Source organism: Physeter macrocephalus, chromosome 2, assembly GCF_002837175.3.
Source record: "Physeter macrocephalus isolate SW-GA chromosome 2, ASM283717v5, whole genome shotgun sequence".
Taxonomy (NCBI): Eukaryota; Metazoa; Chordata; class Mammalia; order Artiodactyla; family Physeteridae; genus Physeter; species Physeter macrocephalus.
The window spans coordinates 106,675,296-106,699,244 of record NC_041215.1 but is presented as its reverse complement, the minus strand read 5'-3'; the positions used below and the strand labels follow the sequence as shown (position 1 = coordinate 106,699,244).

The following is a 23,949-nucleotide window of genomic DNA, read 5'->3' as shown; positions in this document are numbered from 1 at the left end:
AATTCTCTAACTTGGAAATTCTATAAAGTCAGTATACTTTAAATGAGGATTATCTGTGAGTTTCTTATCTTTAAGGTGACTAGACTAGTTTTACACATCTTACACATAATATTCACTTGAAAAATTGAAAGTTTACTACAAGCATAATCTAAATTCATGGTTCAGTTTTCTGACAAAGATATGAAATATAATTTTAAATAAACCAACTAAATCACAAGTAAAAAAACGCTCTTGAGATTCTTCATCTTACTTTAAACATAGTGGCAATATAAGTCTACATAGTGTTTTTAGAAATGACCTCCCAAGGAAGGAGACATTTATAATGTATGGATGATAACAATTGCATCTTACAAAACCCCAAGCATTCAAAGGCCAAAATCCTGACTCCATAAGATCCTTAGGCTCATGATTTAAAATGAGCTATAAATTTTTAAAATAAAAGCACTCCTAAGTATAAACTACAAGAATACTCTTTTATGAGTAGAAATCAATAATACATAATCTTATTTTGAGTTCAAGATTTAATACTGATTTTCAACCTTTATAAACCTGTTACAAATAATCTAATGGGGAAGAACTCTGAAACTGTATTTATAAATGAAGTACTTGTGCTTTCTGAGCATAACCATATTGTTTCTTAAGTTCATTGCCTTGGTCCAAAGCTCTAATGACTTTTTTCTCTGAATTATTACAATTACCTCTTAACTGGACTTCTTGCCTTCAGTCTCAACCCTTTCCAATCCAACCTCCATAATTCCACCAAAGTGACTTTTAAAAACCAAACTTGATCGTGATACTCTTATGCAGAAAATTCTTTCGTAGAGCCTTGTATCTTCCATAACAAAAAGTCAGTCCTTTAGCAATGCATTTGTGGCACTTCATGATCTGGCTCCTATGTGATTCTCCAGATTCAACTCACCTGTGTCTAAACTCTCACTGCTTACCTCCACCCCCAAACTGCTAATATTTTCATCCTTGAAGATTTTTAATTCACCAGATACTTTTTTATCCTCAACCACCACCCATTTCTTCCCTCCTCTCTCAACACATCTCTATAAATGGAGTTCCTTTTGTGGCTAAAAGTATGTCCTCATTTCTCCAGCTTTTAACCACAGCAAACCTAACCTCTCTTACCTAGGTCCACAAGATGACTTGAGATACAATATGAACTTTATCTGGGAAGTGGGTATGGGAACAGTGAGATTGCAGAAACAGATGTAGGCAGAGGAATGGGAGAAAATATTTGTACTTTCACTTATACCTTTCCGTAAGATGTTAATTTTTCCCTCATTTTATGATTTTCAAACCTAGCTTTTAGGGCTTCCCTGGTGGCGCAGTGGTTGAGAGTCCGCCTGCCGATGCGGGGGACACGGGTTCGTGCCCCGGTCCGGGAAGATCCCACATGCCACGGAGCGGCTAGGCCCACGAGCCACGGCCACTGAGCCTGTGCGTTCGGAGCCTGTGCGTCCGGAGCCTGTGCTCCACAACAGGAAAGGCCACAACAGTGAGAGGCCTGCGTACCGCAAAAAAAAAAAAAAAAAAAAAAAAACCCAAAAACCTAGCTTTTAAAAATCTGAAAACTTAACCTCTTCCAAGATGTTTATTTTTCCCTCATTTTATGATTTTCAAACCCAGTTTTTAAAAATCTGAAAACTTAACCTCCTCCAAGATGTTTTCTAAGGCCCTTCTCTAAAGCCAGGAAAAGAAGTATAATAAGTTTCAACTACAATAGAATGCCTGTCATATAATAAAGAAATTTTATGCAAATGAATGAAGTGATGCATGGTGGACCCTTAGATAGTTTCAAAAAAGGGGCTGGCCACATGTGAATAACTCACCCCCCCCAACTTTCTGGGAGGGGAGAGGAGCTGGAGACTGAGTTCAATCACACAGTCAATGAAGTTATAAGACCCAACAAAACTCTGACACCCAAAGCTCAAAGAGCTTCCTTCTTTGAACGCACTGATGTTCAGGGAGAGCAACATGCCCTGACTCCAAAGGGAGAGAGCATGGAAGCCCTGCATCCAAGACCCTCCCAGGCCCTGTCCTACATCTATCCTTTATAATAATACTGTAATCATAAGTATAGGACTTTCAGTGAGTTCTGTGAGTTAATCTAACAAATTATTGAACCTGAGGGAGTCATGACAACCCCTAAATTTATAGCCTGTTGATCAGAAATGTCAGTGGCTCCCAAGACTTGCTAATGATGTCTGAAGTGAGGGCAGTCTTGTGGAGGACTTTGCCTTTAACTCATGGGATCTGGCACTAACTCCAGGTAGTGTCAGAATTGAAATGAATTGCAGGACACCCAGTTGCCAGTGGCTTAACAAAGTAAAGAAGAGGCTTCTAGAAGTCATGTCTAGTATCAGTAAGAAAGACTGCTGTGATCAATCAGAAATGTCTGCCATGAAAGCAGGGTTATGCAGGAGTAGCAGGTGTGTCACATAACTGCCATCCTTGTAATGTCATCAATGAAGTTTTTGTACCAAAAATTAACAAACTCACCCAAGGGTAGGAAATTAAGTGTTTCAACATACCTGGTAGGCAGCTTTTCAAAGTCAACATCTAAGAATTGTTCATAGCTAGAAACAAAATTGTCCAACCACAGCTTCAGGTAATCTGGATCTTTCTGAAATAAGAAAACCATTGTAATATTAAGTACATCTGTCAGGAATTTTTTTTAATGTTTTCACTCCTATTGAGCAGATATGAATTGATAAAGCTAAAGAAGCAATAATATGAAATCTCTAAATGATATACAGAAGACATACCTGTTTTAAAATGTATATTAAGCATAGTGAACCCATGGCACTCACACAAAGAGCTACAATCTGAAAAGTGTCCTATAAGATTCTAAACAATTTGCCCTCCCCTATCTCTGTGGCCTTATCCACTGTCACCCTGTACTATACTGGCTTCCTGGCTGTTACTGGGACATACCAGACATGCTCCCATCTCAGGCCTTTGTAATGGCTGTTTTCTCTACCCAGGACACTCTTCCACCAGATAGCTGAATGGCTAATTCCTACATCTTCAGGTCATTCTTTAAATGGCTCATTCTCAATGAAGCCAAATTTTACCACCCTTTCTCAAAGTTACAAACCTTCTTACTACCCTTTACCTTCTACCCTATTCTGTTGTCCCAACTCATGGTGCTTTCTCACCTTCTAACATACTGTAAAATTTATTTATTTATTTATTTATTTATTATCTGTCATTTCCCCTAGACTGTAGGCTTCACAATTTCAAGGCCTATCTAAGGGCCCACGACAAGTGATTTCTTTTTGTTTACTAATGGACACCAAGTGCCTAAAACAGTTCCTGGCATTGACCAGGTGCCCAATGAATTAATGAAAAATATAAAATGCATAAATAAAATAAAATGGGCGATGGATCATTAACCTAAACATAAAAACTAAAAAATCTTCTAAAAGAAAATACAGAATACCTTTGCAAATTTGGAGTAGACAAAGATTTCTTAGCTAGGACAAAAAAATCACAAAGCAAAAAAAGGAAAAAATAATAATTGGTCTTAACCAAAACTGAAAACTTTGATTCATCAGAAGCCACCATTAAGAAAATGAAAAGGCAAGCCATATGCCAGCTGAAAATATTCTCAGTACATATATCTGACAAAGGACTTGTACCAAGAATATATAAAGCACTCCTATGAATCAATGTAAATAGGACAACAACTCAATTTAAAAATGGGCAAAAGGCTCAGACATTTCACAAAAGAAGATACACAAATGGCCAAGTAGTATGCAAAAGCGTTCTCAACATTATTATCCAGGGAAATGCAAATTAAAATGAAATGGAAAACATTACACACCCACTAGAATGGCTAAAATTTAAGACTTTCCATACCAAGTGTTGGTAAAGATGTGGAGTAACTGGAACTCACATTTCTGGTGGGAGTATAAAATGGTATAATCACTTGGAAAACAGTTTGGCAGTTTCTTTTAAACATAAATTTACCACATGGCCCAGTCATTCCTCTTAAGAGAAGTGAAAACATATATCCACAAAAACAAGTTGTACAAAAATGTTCACAGAAGATTTATTTTTAATAGCCCCAAACTGGAAACAAACCAAAATTCTATCAACAGGTTAACTGATGAATTGTGGTATATTCACACAGTGGAATGCTATTCTGCAATAACAATGAATGAACTGTCGATATGACAATGAATAGAAATTTCAAAAACATGTTGAGCAAAAGACGCCAGGCATTAAGCATATACACTGTGTGATTTCACTTGTACAAAGTTCTAGAGCAGGCCATGGTGACAGAAATTAGATCACTGACTATCTTTCAGAGGACTGACCACAAAGGGGCACAAAGAAAACTTTCCTAGGTAATAGAAATTTTCCATTTGTTTTATTAGGTAGTAGAGACACAAATGTTTGCTTGTATCAAAACCCATCAAATTTTTTTTTTTTTTTTTTTTTGCGGTACGCGGGCCTCTCACTGTTGTGGCCTCTCCCGTTGCGGAGCACAGGCTCCGGACGCGCAGGCTCAGTGGCCATGGCTCATGGGCCTAGCCGCTCTGCAGCATGTGGGATCTTCCCGGACCGGGGCACAAACCCGTGTCCCCTGCATCGGCAGGTGGACTCTCAACCACTGCACCACCAGGGAAGCCCTAAACTCATCAAATTTGACACTTAAAATTTGTGCATTTTAAGGTCTGTAAGTTACATCTCAAAGATGATTTGAAAAAAACCATGATTCCTCAGAAATGTCTTTTTAAATATAAATTGCATCATTAAAAATGATGCTCAAATTTGTTTCCTTCACCTCCTTAACACTTTTTTAATCCAGTCAATTTCAACATGATACTCAGGAGTCTTACTTACTCATTAAATATCACTGGTTAGGCACTGCTCTTGAATAAAGGGAACTCAAATAATTTATTTCCCTAAAATAAAAGCATTACACACAAATCAGAATTCCTAAAAGAATGTTCCCAGAATATGCAGACTGCTGACCTTTTGTGTATCTATTTTTTCTCTTAATATACTGTTCCAAAATCAGATCATAAATTGTTATAATCCACATCATCACTGAGAAGACAGAAATATTTCAGAAAAAGAACTACCTCTTGTGAGAAATTTTCTCAAGGATTTCATTAATTGCTTTTTTCATTTCCAACCAGCACATCATTCATTCATTCATTCATCAGGATAAGACTCCAGAAATACAAGTAGCCGGAGTTTTCCTTATCATGGTTCCTTTTTAATAAAGCAGAGTTTTAATAAACTCTGTAAAAGTTCAACACAAAACAGTTTATAATGCCATAAAGAATTAATGTATTTCTCCTCATAGTTTATTTAGAAACTCTACCATATCTGGTTCAAAGTCTGAAAGTCACAGTTACCAAGTGTTTGGTAATTCAGAGTTTGGTAAGTACAGAGTTCTCCTATAAAGTTGAGCAAGTAACTATAAAGAAAGAAATGGTACTTAAAGCTGGAAATGTTTTATTTAGTAAGAAGTGAAGCAGTTACATTTTTTTTTGAGATTCTGCAATGTGCAAAGTATTATAGCAGGTATTTAAAAAGTATACATCATCCCATTTACTCCTTACAACCATCTAGAGAAGGTTTCATTTTCCCCATTTTACGGTTAGAAAAGCAAAGTCCTAAGGATATATAACTTATCCATAGTCATACAGCTAGCCATCGATAGTGCTGGGATTAAAATGCAAAGATAAATGAATCCAACTGTGCTCTTTCTACTACACTACACTACACTGCACTGTCTTTGAACTGTGAGCAGGAATAAAATGGAGCTTAGTGGACAAAAAGAGGAAAAGAGGAACTAAGGATCAGTAAACTCAAGGCCATAAACAGTTTAACACATAAAACAGCCACATTCCACACAGCCTGAGAAAACCCTTAAGAAGATCTATACTTTACTGCCAAAGGCCATAAAAGGAAAAATGTCCACACACCCAGAAACAATATTAATTAAATCTCAAGCTTTGCCACTTTCACGGTTAAGAGAGTTGGGTACAATGAAACACCACAGTAGGGTCTATCTCTCCATTTGTATGATATTTACTAACACAACACACAAATGTATTAAGTACTGCAGGAGCACTGAGGCCAGATTACATGGACTCTAACCCCTGCTCCGTCACTTTCTTGAACAAGTCACCCTATGTTTGCACAACAGTTTCTTCTATAAAAATGAAGATAATGGGGACTTCCCTGCTGGCGCAGTGGTTGAGAATCCGCCTGCCGATGCAGGGGAGACAGGTTCGTGCCCCTATGGACTCTAACCCCTGCTCCGTCACTTTCTTGAACAAGTCACCCTATGTTTGCACAACAGTTTCTTCTATAAAAATGAAGATAATGGGGACTTCCCTGCTGGCGCAGTGGTTGAGAATCCGCCTGCCGATGCAGGGGAGACAGGTTCGTGCCCCTGTCCAGGAGGATCCCACATGCCGCGGAGCGGCTGGGCCCGTGAGCCATGGCCGCTAAGCCTGCGCGTCCGGAGCCTGTGCTCCGCAATGGGAGAGGGCCACAACAGTGAGAGGCCCGTGTACCGCAAAATAAAAAAATAAATAAATAAAAATAAATAAATAAAAAATGAAGATGATAGTACCTTTCTTTACAGAGTTGTGAAAATTAAATAACCTAGGCAAGGGCACATAGTATACGCTAAGTATAATGTTACTTTTTAAAATTTATTAATTTATTTTTAAATTTATTTATTTATTTACTTATGGCTGCATTGGGTTTTCGTTGCTGCACATGGTCTTTCTCTAGTTGCGGCGAGCAGGGGCTACTCTTCATTGTGGTGCACATGCTTCTCACTGCAGTGGCTTCTCTTGTTGCGGAGCACAGGCTCTAGGCGCACGGGCTTCAGTAGTTGTGGCACACGGGCTCAGCAGTTGTGGCTTGCAGGCTCTAGAGCACAGGCTCAGTAGTTGTGGCGCACAGGCTTAGTTGCTCCGCGGCATGTGGGATCTTCCCGGACCAGGGATTGAACCCGTGTCCCCTGCATTGGCAGGTGGATTCTTAACCACTGCACCACCAGGGAAGTCCCTAATGCTATTTTTATAACCTATTATGTGCCTAAATTATGGTTCACTCACAAAACAGGAATGTTCTATGTTACACATACACATACATTTAAATATTTCATGATCCCCTGTGCCACATGATTTTAACTGTATTCTTTTCCTTTCAAATCTCTTTGCATTTGCTCTCAGTGTGACTTTAGGCAAGTTACTTCATCCCTCTGATCTGTTCTTGATCTATAAAATGAAGGTAATACTTCCCCTCATAGGGCTGTTGAAAGCACTGAATGAGATAATACATGTAACGCACTCAGCAATACCTGACATTTAGCAAATGCTGAATAAAAGAAGCAATTATAAAATAATTAAAATCAACTTTATTGATCTTGTACCCAAATATTCATCCAATCATCTGCCGTTAAGACAGTCATTCATTTGCACTGTTATGTAGCTCCCTACAGGTCTCTGTAGCTTCAGTTTCTCTCAACTACACACAGTTACTAACGGGGTTTGTTAAATTTGAATCTAATCATCTTTTCTCTCCTGTTCAAATACTTTCAACGTCCCCCCATTACCAGAGGATGAAGTCTAAACACTTAGATGTGCTGTCCAGTGCAGTGACCACTAGCCGAATGTGATTATTTAAATTACATTAACGCACAGGAGGCTTTTACCTTCTTATAACATCCACTCCTCCACTGGGAGGCTTTAGTGGGTAATAGAATTAAGGGATCCATACAATTTCACCTAGTTCTTAAGGGCTAGGGTTACAGGTAAGAATGGGGGAAACACCTTACTTCCTCCACACAACGATATTTGGGTTGTAGTATTCTTTCAAGTTTTATAAACTTTTAGATACATACATATATTTCAACCATATGTTGGGCAACTTGCAACTTACATATGAGTTGCATTTTAAAAGTTCATTTCAGTCAGTTATATTCATAACATATTTTTAATGTCCTAGCAAAAGAAGATAAATTCCTCCCACAGAAACACTAGGCCAGCCCTCAAGGTTTTCTAACAGAACTTAGCTCCTTCAAAGAACATTTAATAAGTACATGCCAACCATGTACCAACCAGGGACAGTGCTAGACTCTATGGACATGAAGACAAAACATAATCTTATATCAATTATTCCTCAATTTTTAAAAAAAGACATAATCTTGTCCTCAAAGTGCTCTTTTTTCAGTAGGAAAAAAAAGCATAAACAAATAAGTGCAAAACATCATGAGAGGTAGAACAGTTGTGAAAAGTATCAAAACAATACAGAGGGAGCTACTGAATCTGTCAAGGTTGGAGGTAACTGAGTAATAAAAGTACTCAAAAGTTTTCACAAATCATAAACAGATATTCTCAAGGAGAGAGGAGGGGAGAGGGGAATTCCAGACAGATAGAAAATAGCAAGATATGCTCAAAGGATGCACAATATTTGGTATTGTCCCACCATGGAAAGAACAGGAAGCAGTGGGACAGGTGCATAGAATTATAAGACTGGCGAAGTCACCATTTCCTAAGTACTTAACAATACCGTCGGTTTTGATGAGAACAAATACGATTTGAAAAGTTTAAAAAAAACAAAGGCTTCCCTGGTGGCGCAGTGGTTGAGAGTCCGCCTGCTGATGCAGGGGACGCGGGTTCGTGCCCCGGTCCGGGAGGATCCCACGTGCCGCGGAGCGGCTGGGCCTGTGGGCCATGGCCGCTGGGCGTGCGCGTCCGGAGCCTGTGCTACACAACGGGAGAGGCCGCAGCGGTGAGAGGCCCGCTTACCGCAAAAAAAAAAAAAAAAGAAAGAAAGAAAAAGGAAAGATGGCTATGCTTAATCAAGTTAGAGAAGCACTAGTTAAGCAAAATTAAACAAGATTTTTAACAATACATTATCTTTAAGATGACATATGCGGGACTTCCCTGGTGGCGCAGTGGTTAAGACTCCACGCTCCCAATGCAGGGGGCCCGGGTTCCATCCCCTGGTCAGGGAACTGCAGAGGATCCCACGTGCCGCGGAGCGGCTGGGCCTGTGGGCCATGGCCGCTGGGCGTGCGCGTCCGGAGCCTGTGCTACACAACGGGAGAGGCCGCAGCGGTGAGAGGCCCGCTTACCGCAAAAAAAAAAAAAAAAGAAAGAAAGAAAAAGGAAAGATGGCTATGCTTAATCAAGTTAGAGAAGCACTAGTTAAGCAAAATTAAACAAGATTTTTAACAATACATTATCTTTAAGATGACATATGCGGGACTTCCCTGGTGGCGCAGTGGTTAAGACTCCACGCGCCCAATGCAGGGGGCCCGGGTTCCATCCCCTGGTCAGGGAACTGCAGCAACTAAGAGTTCGCATGCCACAACTAAGGAGCCCGCCTGCCGCAACTAAGGCCCAGCGCAACCAAATAAGTAAATAAATAAATAAATTTTAAAAAGATGAACTATGCCTTATGAATGCCATTGGAAGGGGTGAATATGAAATTTCTGAAATGCATACAACCAGAAACCTTATCTTCCTGACTCAATTTCATTAATTTTATCAAAGAACCAACTTTTTATTTGGTTGATCCTTTCTATTATGTTTATTATTAATTTCTGCTCTTTCCAAAAGCATTTTATTAAATGAAATCACAAACATACAAAAAAGGTGGAGAGAATGGTATGACTGAGTTGCAACAACTTTCAAATCATGCATAACCAATCTTCTTTCACCTATGGCCCCATCCTCTAATGTTACTTTTAAGCAAACCCAGATATCATATTTCATCCACAAATATTTCAATGTATATCCATAAAAGATATCTTTTAAAATATGACAATATTATCATATCTAAAAAAATGAGTTCTTTAATATCAGTTGATGTTCAAATTTTCCTGACTTGCTCACAGAAGCCTTTTTTTTAGATTTTTCTCTTTTTTTTGATGTAGACCATTTTTAAAGTCTTTATTGAATTTGTTACAATATTGCTTCTGTTTTATGTTTTGGTTTTTTGGCCTCAAGGCATGTGGGATCTTAGCTCCCCAACCAGGGATTGAACCCACACCCCCTGCATTGAAAGGTGAAGTTTTAACCACTGGACCACCAAGGGAAGTCCCACAAATGCCTTTCTTAACTGATAAGATCGGGACCCAAATAAAGTCCATAAATTGCAAACTGTTGGTATATTTTTTAAGTCTTTTTAAACCTGTAGGTTTCTATTACATTTCTTTTTTTTTTTTTTTTTTTTTGCCCTAATTTATTTGTTGAAGACACTGGGCCATTTGTGATTTAGTATTTCTCGCATTAGGGATTTTGCTGACTGCACATCTTTATGTCATTTAACATGTTCCTCAGTCCTCTGTATTTCCTGCGAAGTAGTAGATCTACAGACTGTCAGATTTAGAGGGTTTTTTTTTCCCCAAAAAACACAACATAGGTGGTGCTATATATGTCCTTCAAAAGATAAATTTCTAGTTATCTCTTACATGATGTTAGAAGCTACCGATTCTTTTCCTAGATCCAGTATTTTATTATGAGTAATTTCTGTAATAAACCTTATAATTTCCTTATACCACCAAGACTACTAGAAAGATTTGCAGAAGGAAGAGTTATTAATTTATTTTCAAACTCACTTCCAGATTCTTAATTAAAATTATATCCAGATACAGATTGTATTTATGTCATTCATCCCAAGCTAAATAATGAATAATTTTTATTAAAATTAAACATTCCATGATACACGTCAACCTTCTAATGTACACTTCCTTCAACAACTGAAAAATAATAAATTTCAGAATTTTCACATCAAAGAAAAAAAGCCCTCACAATTTCCTTCACTCTACTTTGGGCCTATTCTGTTCTTTCCTTGTTTTCTTGAAATGGATGATATATTAATAATATATTCCTACATAACAAATTAAATTTAGGAGCTTGAACAACAAATATCATCTCAGTTTTTTAGGGCCAAGAATTCAAAAACAGCTTAGGTGGGTGGCTGTGTCTCAGCATTTCTCCCAAACCTGTAATGAAGATGGAAACTAGGGCTACAGTCATAGCAAAGCTTGACTGGGCTGAAGGAACTACTTTCAACTTCACTGAAGTGGTGGTTGGCAAGGTTTCAGTTGTTCACAACATGGGCTTCTCCACAGGGCTGCACACAACATAGCAGCTTGCTTCCCCCAGAGCAATGATCCAAGGAAAAAAAGAGTAACTGAGATGGAAACAACAGTGTCTTTTCTAATTTCGTAAATGACATACCATCAGTTTTGCCAAATTCTACTGGTCACAGACAAACCCTGATACAATGTAGGAGAGGACTATAAAAGGGTGTGAATACCAGGAGGTAGGGATCTTGAAGGGTGGCTACCACAAATGACTAGTTCATTTATTTTTAGCCTCTTTCTCTAACACATTTATAGCCATAAATTTTCCTAAGTAATGCTATAGGTGCCCCCCATTTAGAAGTTCTAAAATGCTTACTTTTATCATTCAGTTCCACCTCCCCGAAATTCTAATTTTCCTTTATTACTTGTTCTTTAATCAAAGGTTTGTTTTAAAGTGTAGTTCATGACTTTTTTTTTTAATCTTTTTGCTATTTCTTCCTTAGCAACATTTCTTCCTTAACTACACACGTGTCAGAAAACATACTCTACTATTTCAATCATCTGAAATTTGTTGAAACTTGCTTTAAGGTCTGTCATAGCATCATTTTTGTAAATATGTGTGCTTGAAAGGAATGTATGGGTGTTGCTCTACATAAATCCCTTTTAAATTTGTCAATCTTATTGTTTAAATCTTCTGTATCTTTACTGATTTTTTTCTTTGGTCTGTTCATTCTACCAATTACTGAGAAAAAAATACTAAAATATGATAAATTGAAAAAAAAACTGCCATGATTGTCATATGTTCATTTCTCTGTAGTTCTGTCAATGCTTGCTTCAGAGACTAGGTTATGAGGTACACACAAATTTAAAACTGTTATATTTTCCTGATGAACTGAACTGTTGTTTTGCTGAAAATGACTTTATTTCACTTTCCTCTTTGAAAAAATGTCACTTGGTTGGAAATTCTACATTAGTCTTATCTTTAAAGATATCAGTCCATTATCCTTTCCCTTCCATCATTATTACTGAAAAATCAGCTATTAATGTGTAATCAATCCCTTTGAAGATAATCTTTTTTTCCTCTGGCAGCTTTTCAGAATTTTCTTTCCCGTTGGTTTTCTGCAAAACCACTGTGGTTTCACTATGATGAATCTTGGTATGGAATTTGTTTTATTTTTTCTCCTTGAGTTTTACTATACTTTCATCAATCCTGGAAAGCTCTCACCTGCAACCTCTTCAAATATTAACATTTGTTTCATGCTTTCTTTACTCTCCTTTTCAGAGTCCAATTAAATATGTGTTAAATGTTTTCATACTATCCTTCAGAACCTTCCATATTTTCCAACTCTTTGACTTCCTAGGATATATTCTAAAAGAATTCTTGTGACCTCCCTTCCAACTCTCTAATTCTCTTCAGCCATCTAAACTCGTATCCAATTTATTGGTTTTTAAATATCATTATTGGGATTTCTTTCCTATTTCTAGACATTCGTTTTTACAACTGCTTTTTATACCATATTTCTCTAAGACATAATTTTTTACATTTTGGCATCTTTGAAATCAAAATGCATCTTACAATTGCTCTCAGAAAGGCTGCTGTTATATTTGTCACTGCCTGTGCAAACCTGGTAACAGGTGTTCATGGTGATGTCTTTTTGCTAGATTTATGTGCCTAGCTGGTACTCCAACATGTTGAGATTACCTGCTGTTCAAAATGTCTTCAAAATATACCAAATTAATCAGTAAAATGAAGTTATTGTGTACAGAGACAGGCATGAAAACAGAGCAGCAGGGTATAATTTGACATTAATGATGACAGCCTATACTAAGATTGCTTTTCCTTTGTACTATTTTTTTTTTTTTTTTTTTTTGCAGTACACGGGCCTCTCACCGTTGTGGCCTCTCCCGTTGCAGAGCACAGGCTCCGGACGGGCAGGCCCAGCGGCCATGGCTCACGGGCCCAGCCGCTCCGCAGCATGTGGGATCTTCCCGGACCAGGGCACGAACCCGTGTCCCCTGCATCGGCAGGCAGACTCCCAACCACTGCGCCACCAGGGAAGCCCTCCTTTGTACTTTTGTCCATGCCTTATATGTGTCTGGAACACCCTTTGTGACTATTAAACTATTAATTCTTTAAAACCTCAATCAAATGCTACCTCTTCAACTAAGCAATCACTGAGGACTTCATTCATCCTCCCTCAGGTCTCACATCCCACAATCTAAGTGGGAAACTGACTCTAGTTGGAATAGCATGACCTCAGATGAAGTCACAGTCAATTAACCAGATGAAAGTTATAAAATTTTGATGGAAATTCTGATAAAAGCCAGTCACATCCAGGAAAGATTTGGAAACCATTTTAACACAAACAAAAGAAGCAATATTCTAATAGAGGCCTGTGCATAAAAATAGGCTTAAAATACACCAACCCCTAATGAGAAAGATTTTAATTTTTACTTTAGGTATTTCCTAAATTTTAAGTAACTATTCATTCAGATAACTACTTTAATGAAGTTCTACATTTGATCAATGGAGTGTAAGGAATTCTCAGTTAAAATTAGCAAGGCTTGAAAAGACCAACATCTAGAGTATTGGAATGTTAGGTATAATATGTCCTGTTGCTTTTTGTGTTCATCTTGGAGTTTCACACATAGTTAAAAGGTAAAGAAATTTCTGCTTCAAGTGTTTTTGGGAAGTCAGTTAAGTGATCATGTAGCACTGCAGTGCAGGATGTCAATAATAGGGAAGGTTGTGCATACATGGGGACAGGGGGTACATAGGAACCTCCTGTACTTTCCGTTCAATTTTGCTGTGAACCTAAAACTTCTCTAAAAAAATAGTTTATTAATTTTTTTTTAAATGACCAAATTTTTTAAAAGAGGAAAAATATTAAATTCAAGGGATAAAATGACAGTAAATAACATGTACATACAGTAGGCATCCAATAAAAACTAGCTAAATTGGACTAAAATAAATTCCTTAGAAAGGAAAAGCATATCACTATGTATGCATTAATTAAATATAACATTGACACCTTCTAAATGGGACTTAAAAGTTTAAAACAATATTCAAGTTTCATATCAGATGGAAGTTTTTCAAATTTGATATCCTAATGAGTTGTAGTAGTAAACATAACTAATTTACACAGACTTTTTGATCACATGCATAGAAGTACTTTAACTAAAAATCTATGAATAATGAAATTTTTACTTTCTTTTTGCATATCGGTATTTTCTAAATTTTCTACAGTTAACTTGTATACCTTAAATTTTAAAATTTGTAAAGCTTGGTATAAAAGTAAAACATCTTTACTACTTTTTCTTAGAGCATAAATCTAAATTAGAAAGTCTATATATTGTCATGCTTCAAATGAGGTTCACTCATTAGAAAAATGAAATTTTGTATTTTAAAACTTAGTTAAATGTTATATTTTGACAAAAATCGTTAAGTCAAAATTATTCAATAAAAAAGTATAAACCCACCTCACAATGACATCATAAATTGAAATAGTACATATCTTTCCTACTATTCTAAAGTTTATTATCAGGAAAGATCATGTAGTAGTTAAATTAAAGGCATCAAACAAAACCACTGGGGTTTTTTTAGAGACAAACTGTTTTGAAATGCTTGAATGACTTTTGTGTGAAATGCATGGATCAGTTAATGCTTTGGTTCAACCAGAGAATAATTTTACCAGTCTAAATCTAAGTCACAAGACATAAATTAAAAGAAAATGCTGATATTCCTTAGATATAGTTAAGAATAAGTTTGAAAGGTCCTTGGCCAGATAAGTACAAAGATCAAGAGTAAACATTTTAAAACTTTAATAGCAATTTGTCAGTGATTTTAAGTCTGTTGAATTCAATTTTAAAATCCCCTGCATCGGCAGGCGGACTCTCAACCACTGCGCCACCAGGGAAGCCCGGGGACTTGTATTTTTAACATCTTTTTTCCCCACTCTTTTTAGAACTACTTTGCTAAAGCCACCAATAATGTCTTAACTGTGGAATCCAATACACACTCCATGATGCTCTTCTTCAAAGCTATGTTGAATTTGACATCCCTCTACTTTCTGAGGCAACCACTCACTCCTGGCTCTCCTCCCATTCAAACTCCTGACACTTCTTCCTCTATCCTCCTCTTAAAAGATAATATTCTTCAGGACTCCCTGACTTTTGAGCCTCTTGCCTTCTTACTCTCATGTAACTCTTCAATAATTGCCAGTATGACAACTCTCAAATCTTTATTTCCAGCATAGACGGCCTTCTGAACTCCATTTCGTGGGGGTGTTTCTCTACCTAGATATCCCCCAGGCACTGCAAACTCACATGTTTACCTAGGACTCCCTGACTTTGAGCCTCTCCTCTTCTTACTCTCATGTAACTCTTCAATAATTGCCAGTATGACAACTCTCAAATCTTTATTTCCAGCATAGACGGCCTTCTGAACTCCATTTTGTGGGGTGTTTCTCTACCTAGATATCTCCCAGGCACTGCAAACTCACATGTTTACCTGAAAACCTAGTGAACTTGCACTAGCTACCTTGGTGAATGGGATGACCTAGTACCAGTCTGTAAAACCAAAAAACCTGAAAATTATTTTAGGCTCTTCCTTTTCCCTCTTCCTCCACATCTACACAGTGAAGGGCTATCAATTCAACCTTTTACCAGGGAAATTTAAATTTTGATATTCAAAAGGAAAGAATAATAAAAAATTTTCATGCATCTTAACAACTTTTTAGAGTAGTGCATAAGCTCCTCAAGTCAAACCACAAAGGTAGTAATATTCCCTTCCTAAGGGCAAATCTCACATCTATTGACAAAAAATACTCATTTCTTGCTTTCTTTCACATCTAACTTCCTAAAATGAACATGTAATTGGTAACCAATACTACTAAGCTGATGATTTTGTTTTGTTTTGCCTTAGAGTCAAACAACATTACTTTCTTTATATACAAAGTCATTATTAAGCCAGAGTAAATTGAGAGCTATTTCTATCTACACTTTGCACATACCAGAGACTTATTAAAAATGGGTTGCGGTGGCAGGGCTGGGGGAAGGGGCAGCAGGCGCCATTTAGGGCCGCGAAGGTGGCAAGAAGAAGCCCCTGAAGCAGCCCAAGAAGCAAGCCAAGATATGGATGAGGAAGATAAGGCATTCAAGCAGAAACAGAAGGAAGAGCAAAAGAAACTTGAGGAGCTAAAAGCGAAGGCCGTGGGGAAAGGCCCCCCTGGTCACAGGTGGAATTAAGAAATCTGGCAAAAAGTAAGCTGCTCCTTGTGCCTGAAGCAATGATGATCCTTAACTGCATTCCTGTTTGAACATCTGGATTAAAACATCTGGATTCCCTGCCATAACATCTGTTGCCACCCATAGCTAGAATAAGTGTTGTCTTGGAACCTACTACACATTTAAGAATAAACTTTTGTTAAAATTAAAAAAAAAAAAAATCATACAGTGGCTCATCTTGTCTTTAGTTCCTCTCAGCCATTTCTACCTCAGCTATGAGATCCGCATAAACCCAGCCCAGAATCCTGCCAAACTGTGTTCTTAAGCCCCTGTCCTATCCTGAACTCTGTACCACCTGGAATTAAACCAACTCATTTGAAATGAAAAAAAGAAAAAAGGGCTAAATTATAAGGGTTGATGTATATTGGTACGTCTTGCCAAAAGTTTCACTTACAATTACAACCAAAATTGTATAAATAAATTACAATTTTCTCATTAGAAGAATATTCATTCATCCGTTTTTTTCCAAATCTATACATAAAAAGAGGTACATGCCTTTTTATCTGAATAAAACACCTCTAAATTCTGTTTTCCTTATGAAGCAAAACTTTTATTCTGAAAAGGAAGTTTACTCTGAGCTCATTGCAAAACTATCTATTTTAGTCATATTCCAGATTTAGCAGGACAAAGGGCAACAGCAGGAAATGGAGCATCACCAAGATCTAAAACAAACTTGGTTTAGAGTAAAAAAAAATCCCAAATAATTACTGGGATAATTAAGCGCTATGCTTGAAAGCAAAAATAAATACAGATTAAAAATTAAGATGGGGGGACTTCCCTGGTGGTGCAGTGGTTAAGAATCCCCTGCCAATGCAGGGGACACAGGTTTGAGCCCTGGTCCAGGAAGATCCCGCATGCCGCAGAGCAACTAAGCCTGTGCGCCACAACTACTGAGCCTGCACTCTAGAGCCCACGAGCCATAACTACTGAGCCCACATGCCACAACTACTGAAGCCTGCGCACCTAGAGCCCGTGCTCCACAACAGAAAGCATCGCAATGAGAAGCCTGCACACCTCAACGAAGAGTAGCCCCCAGTCACCGCAACTAGAGAAAGCCCGTGTTTAGCAACAAAGACCCAACGCAGCCAAAAATTAATTAATTAATTTAAAAATAAAATAAAAGGGCTTCACTGGTGTCGCAGTGGTTGAGAGTCCGCCTGCCGATGCAGGGGACGCGGGTTCGTGCCCCGGTCCGGGAAGATCCCACATGCCGCGGAGCGGCTGGGCCCGTGAGGCATGGCCGCTGAGCCTGCGCGTCCGGAGCCTGTGCCCCGCAACGGGAGAGGCCACAACAGTGAGAGGCCCACGTACCGCAAAAAAATAAAAAATAAAATAAAATAAAAATTAAGACGTTCATGAGCACAGCTTCATCACTACTGGTAAAAAGACAAAAAGAGTATTTCCTACTATCATTATACCATATAAAGACAAAATGGAAGTAATCTTGATACACATACTCTCATGCTCATATACATATTCTTTACATGCTAATAAAGATTACATTTTTATACTTCTTAGCTTACCCTTACAGTGCATTTAAATACAGTCAATTCATTTTGTTCTCAAAAACTCTGAAAGATACACAAAATAATTATTTTTTCCATTTGACACATGAAAAAACAAACATAGAGAAACTAGGTAACCTGTCTTTGGGTCCTTAAAATCAGAAACAGAATTGGGACTAAACCTTCGCTCTAATTCTGAAGTTTCACAAAATTTTTCAGTGTAAATTGAATCTCAAAAAAAAAAAAAGCTAGTGACAAAAATGAACCATGAATTTCAACCCACATTGCCACATTTCAAAATGTCACGTTTTTACTCACTTTGTATCTTTTTACTGAGTTAATGCATTTGATACTTTCCATAACACAGAACAAAAATGACTTAATCTTATCAAAGAATTTGAGGACTCAGTTTCTTCTGCATATTTTGGTGACCAACTATAGCACTACCAAAAGGCTAAATGTTGAACAGAAATATATCCTTATGCCTATCTAAGGGGAGCAGTTGAGACAGGGATACGGACGTATCTGTTCTATGCAACATACGAATTCCAAAAAGTTGTGTAATGTAGAAACCAAAATTGTTTTCAGTGCCATCTCTCTTACCACAAGCACATTAAGAAATATTGTCAAAAGAAACAGGGAATTACATGGTGCCTAACACAGATAATATAAACTAAAATCTTTAGGTATTAAAAAATAAAGTTACCTTCTACACTTGAGAAAAGTATGCTCAGATGAGAAGTAGTTAACTACTGAACTAAAATCCAGATACAAAATTAAACCTGTTTCCAAGTTAATGTTTAACTTATAAGAGCTATATGAAATGCACTGTTGATGAAATCCTTGACCCTGGGTGGGGATGACTGCTCGGAGGCAAGAAAAGTTCAGACTACATAACTTAAATTAGTAGCCTAATACATTAGTGAAAGACCCTGTATAGAGCAGGAATGCTGGGTAATCAGAAATCATCCTGCCTCTATTATGTAATAACAACTACATAAGGTTAATAAATAACCTACTAGGAAGATGCATGTTCTTAACAATGCAATTAAATCCTATTCCCAGAAAGTGAAAAGTTAGACCTGAAAACTTTGGTTAAAAAAACTGCAAAGTTTTTTTTACCCAAATTCTTTTGAAATAGTGCATTTAATATACGGGGACCCATCTGGTAAACTCTGAAACCAGGAATTTATTTTAATTCTACTTTAAAAACTTTAATCACTAGTATTTAGGCTTGCAACTAAACCCAGACTAATGGGAAGAAGACATATTTATATATCTCCTTAGTATTCCTTTGACCCAACAGTATTATCTAAGGGTTATTTCTGATAGAGTCCTATTTAAATACCTATTGAACTTTCATAATGCTCAATGGCAACCTTTAAAACATCACTTTACATAGAACTCTACGATGGCACCTTAACATTCATCTATTGCTAACACACTGTGGAATACACGTGCGAGGTTAGCACTGTAGCAAATACAAAAGATGTCTTAACCATACATATTGCCCTGAAGCAGACCTTCATAAATCTTCAAAGTCGTCTTCTTTAATCAGGTATGTATACAGTGTTTGATATGAATAGCATACCAAACAGGGCAGCAAATAATAGACAATGTTTAAATTTTAATCATTAAGGATGAACCTGATACTCAAGAAAAATAATTGGTCACCTTTGGAGGATGCTAGCAATCAAGTCATTATTCTGAAAACAAACAGAAAGAATCAAAGTTTATTTTGCCTGCCTTCCCTTTAAGGAACTGTCATCAAATAACTGATGAGGGGACATTTCTCTATATATGTTCTACTCATAAATAAAGAAATGATAAAATCTGAATATCACAGTTTTGCAAACTCCTAATGAAATAATTAATGCATATAGGCAAAAGTCACTGATGGCCAAGACACTCATTAATTATTCTAGCCTCCAGCCACCAAGCAGAATGTGAATCAATCAATTCTCTAGATCTGCCAGTTTGCAGACACCAATAGAAGTAACAATTAAAATCAAGAGAATTCAACCAGCAAACCCCAGACTGAGGAAATTCTAATGTCAAAATCTGGTTTCTTCAACAAATAAATAGAAGGGATAAAAAGTGTGGTAAGGAGGAACCCATAGATTAAAAGACTTAACAAATTTTCAGCAAAATACAACATGTATGTTTTGTTTAAATATTGTGTCAACCAAACAGTAGCAAAATAAGAACATTTTTGAAGCTACCAGGGAAGTTTGAAGACCAACCAGATATTTGATGGTTTAAATAATTATATTGAGATTATGTTTTTAAGAGGAGTTCTTATAATATAGATATATTTTTAAATATTTATGGATAAGATATGTTGTCTGGGATTTGCTTTAAAATAATTCAGGGGTAGAGGGAAGGGTAGTGAAGGGTTCTACATGAAACATCACTGAATATGAACTGATAGCTACTGAAGCACAGTAACAGATACAAAGGGTTCAGTACAGTATCCTCTCTATTTGTGCCTGTTTGAAATTTTTCACAATAAAAGGACAAAAAAGCTCCACGTCCCTCAGAGTTCAAAATAAATGAAAATCTTATGGTGAGTTAGACAAGAATTCTCCTTGTATACACACTACTACTTGACAAATAAGAAAACTGAGACCCAAAGAGATAAGTCTTGCTCAAGGTCAAAAAACAAAGCAGCAACAGAGGCAAAACTAGACTCCACAATTGCAAGCCCAAAAAGAGATCTTAGCTGGAGCTAAGTTAAGAGAAGATCTGAGCAGTCCTGAAGTAGTCTGAAAGCCTGTCAAAGGTACAAAAAAAAAAAGTCTTAAAAGTTAGGAGAAAAAAAGAAAGTCAGGTGGTTTGAAGGGTTATATGCTAGAGTGACAGCAATGAGGCTAGACAGAAAGTACTATAGAGAACCGGGTATCTGGTAATCATTCTCACTAGGGAAAAGAAGTGTTAAATCTACGATGCATATTTGGAAGCTACTTGAATTCAAGGTATCGGAAGAAAAGAAAGTTGTTGTCTAGCTTACAAGTAGCTTCTTCATGAACTGGTGAAACATAAAATCATTATTTTAAATAATGATTCTTTTGAAAACCGTTGAAAAAAATTTTAATCTTATTAAGTGCACAAGTGATTTAAATCTTAAACATAAAAATGCGATTTATCTTCTTGTCCAAGAATAGGCTTCAAAATTTGACCATGAAGGTCCTTCATTATTTACTCATTCTCATAAAAGAGTAAGGATTCACTTTTACGTTAAGTCATTAAGAACAAAATTCTGTGTTTGTCGAACAAACTACACTATCTTTTCAATAAGCACAGTGTCGCCTGAATAAAACATGAACTCGACCTAGAAACAATGTAACTAATTAATAAGGCAGTGTAACCCCATTTACTTTTTGTCATTCTGAAAATGTAAAACCTAGTAAGTTTGATGGATTTTTTTTAAAAATAATTTTCAAACAAGTACTGGGCATGCATACTAAAATGCATTTTTAATTTTTGGCTGAGACTGTTTTCAAGAGTGGTGAATTGGATCCCTTTTTTATTGGAAGAGTGGTCTATTTTTAAAAATACATTTCTGGCATTAAATTACACAAGACTAAAAGCTATTTTAAAAATTCATATTAAATATTTCAAAGTATATGTCCTTCAGTAACTGTAAAAAATACCAAACCAGGAAGTCATAGAAAATTCCAGTGTGAGCTCTAATATTTAATATTAAGATAACTGAGATCATCTGTTAAAGAATAACTTCAAAGAACTTTTAGTTCTTTAAAAAGCTGCAAGTATAGAAAGGGAGCCCTACAGGATAATGCAGAAACGGAAGCTGAGACTTGAGAACTTCACCACGCAGACCTAAAGTAACTTAAGGAGTAAGTTAGAGATGTTACTCTGACCCTTGCCAGTATCTTCAAAGTAGTAATATAGCTCCTCACTTGAAAAACATATTTTTAAGTAGTACCCTTCTTCTCCAATAACCTAAAATCAAAGCTAACATGTAAAAATTCACATAAAGACGAATGGAGAAAAACTTCTTTTTGAATGACAAAGAAAAAATAATGAGCAGTCATAATGGATAAGAGCATGGACTTGAATCAGGCAGTTGTGAGTTCCCGGCTATATACGGAAGCACAAGGGGCTGCTTCTCACTAACCCCTTTAAACTCTGCATCAGTTTTTCTCATCAGTAAAAAGGATAATTAAGATACCCATCTCACAGGATTGTTGTGAGGATCAAGAGAGACAATGCTTATAAGGTGCTAATATCAGGGCAAGCTTACAGTAACCACCTCAAATCAACAGCATTTTTATATAACAGTCTTTTAATTTAAAAGATTAATTATGAGAAAAATGCTTAATGCTCTTCTCATAAAAATATCTCTATCTGTACTCCCGATTGTGGGAGGAAAAAAAAAAGCACAAACAAAAATACAAATGTTTTATTTTTCTCAAAGGTCATAATTTTACTTATATAATTTTAGGATCCCTGAAGACAAATATCAAATTAAAACCACATCCTACAGTTTTTAAGAGCATGCCAATATTGTGTATGTGTTCAAACGTGAAAAAGTGGAAAACAGAAAATCCTCTGTTTTTAAATTTGGGGTCATTACTATGAATAAATATGCTATTATCCATTAAATAAAGTGCTAATAAGGCCAGTCACAAAATTTTATAACTTAGAAATAAAAAGGAAAGCAGTTACCTTCGCACAATAAAGCATCCAAAGTTCAAAGAGTCTCTCTCTGGATGCCATTCTGGCTTTCACTCTGGCACTTTAATTTTTCCTCAAAAAAAAAAAAAAGTTCAAGACCACAGCATGTTCATTTTATTTTCCAAGTTTTTCAGCCCTTACAGTAAAGCTCAAAGCAGTAGGGAAAACAAAAAGAAGTGAAACAAATGGACTGTCTTCTGGTCAATAAAATTCAGTTTCAGCAGTTACTCCAACCTATCTTCATCAGTGGTCGTTGGGCAATTAGATAAATCTGTGAAAGAAAAATATGCAAGGATTTGCTTTAAAAAGAGGCCATGTTAAGAATTATAGGTTTATCAGAACTAAAGATTTATCTACCTCACTTCCCACCAACAACCGGCTAAGCTTTTACAACTGATTGGATTTCATAGAAACTTGTGTTTCAGGAAAACATCACAGCTAATACAATATATCACATCAACACAAAGTCAGAATCCTCTTGGGCAGAACTCAAAGATGAGTACTCATAACAAAAAAATGTGTCCAATGATAATAAACAGAAAAAACGCCGTTCCCATTCATACATTTTCTATAAACATAGAAAAAGTACACTTACTACTGACATATTTCAAAGACATAGAATCCCTCAGAATTTTCTAGTCTGCTTCTTCAAACTTGTTGGGAATGTTTGTCGTGTGTTGCAGGGCAGGGCATGGGGAGGAGGGTGAAGAATTCCTGGTTTGTTTGGACAATCCTCAGAGAGTGCAAGTCGACCTGCCCACCCGGCCTCTGTACCTCTCCATCCAGTAAGAAGAAAGGAGCACGCACGCACCGGCAAGGAAAACACCCCGGGAAAGCCTCCAAATGTTTTGGGGGACCTTTAAATTTCCTCCTCGCATCCCAGACAACCGAAAGGGAGGCAAACTTAAGACGTGCCAAGCTGCCAAGTGAAGCTTTGGAGAGGGGGCAAAGCGAGCTTGGCGTCCCCCGACCCGCTATCCACGCCCTCCCGACCGCACCGGGACACACCCGGGTCAACCTCGCCCCCTCACGGCCGCCCCTCATTCTACAGCGCGTTCACCACCAAGCACCCGGAGCCCTCCCATTTCTGCCACGCGGCCCCCTCTTCCCTACGACCCGCTCCCCCTCACCGCGCTCACATTGGACGGTTGTGGTGCCGCCGCCGCCACCAGGCCGACGTCTAACTTGCTTCACTCGCCCCCTTCCCAAGCTCAAGCCCCGTATCACCCCGCAGCTAGACAAGAGGGCGGGAGAGGGAGGCGGGGCGACGACAACGCGAGGCGGGGCGCGGGGCTGGGAGGAGAGAGGGGCGGGGCTGTCCTCACGGCTAATGATTCCGGCCTCTAAGGATTTCCCCGCCCCAGGGCAGTAGCT

General features: G+C 37.5%; 1 protein-coding gene and 1 pseudogene across 3 annotated transcripts in view; one reads left to right on the top strand and one right to left on the bottom strand.

Moving 5' to 3' along the window:
* Positions 1-23,856, bottom strand: part of NBEAL1 (neurobeachin like 1) — a 181,364-nt gene extending 157,508 nt beyond the window's left edge. For 2 of the 3 annotated variants that reach the window (XM_055089508.1, XM_024124568.3), the window contains exons 1-3: positions 23,715-23,856; positions 22,567-22,846; positions 2,541-2,632 (exon numbers count right to left, since the gene is read on the bottom strand). In XM_055089508.1, the coding sequence (XP_054945483.1) occupies positions 2,541-2,632; positions 22,567-22,617 (143 nt within the window). In that variant the 5' untranslated portion in view covers positions 22,618-22,846; positions 23,715-23,856. Of the gene's footprint in view, positions 1-2,540; positions 2,633-22,566; positions 22,847-23,170; positions 23,518-23,714 lie in introns of those variants that run through there. The other variant, XM_024124569.3, reaches the window with a different exon arrangement.
* LOC112065115 (translation machinery-associated protein 7-like) lies at positions 12,652-16,352 on the top strand (annotated as a pseudogene).
* Positions 23,857-23,949: the final 93 nt, after the last annotated feature.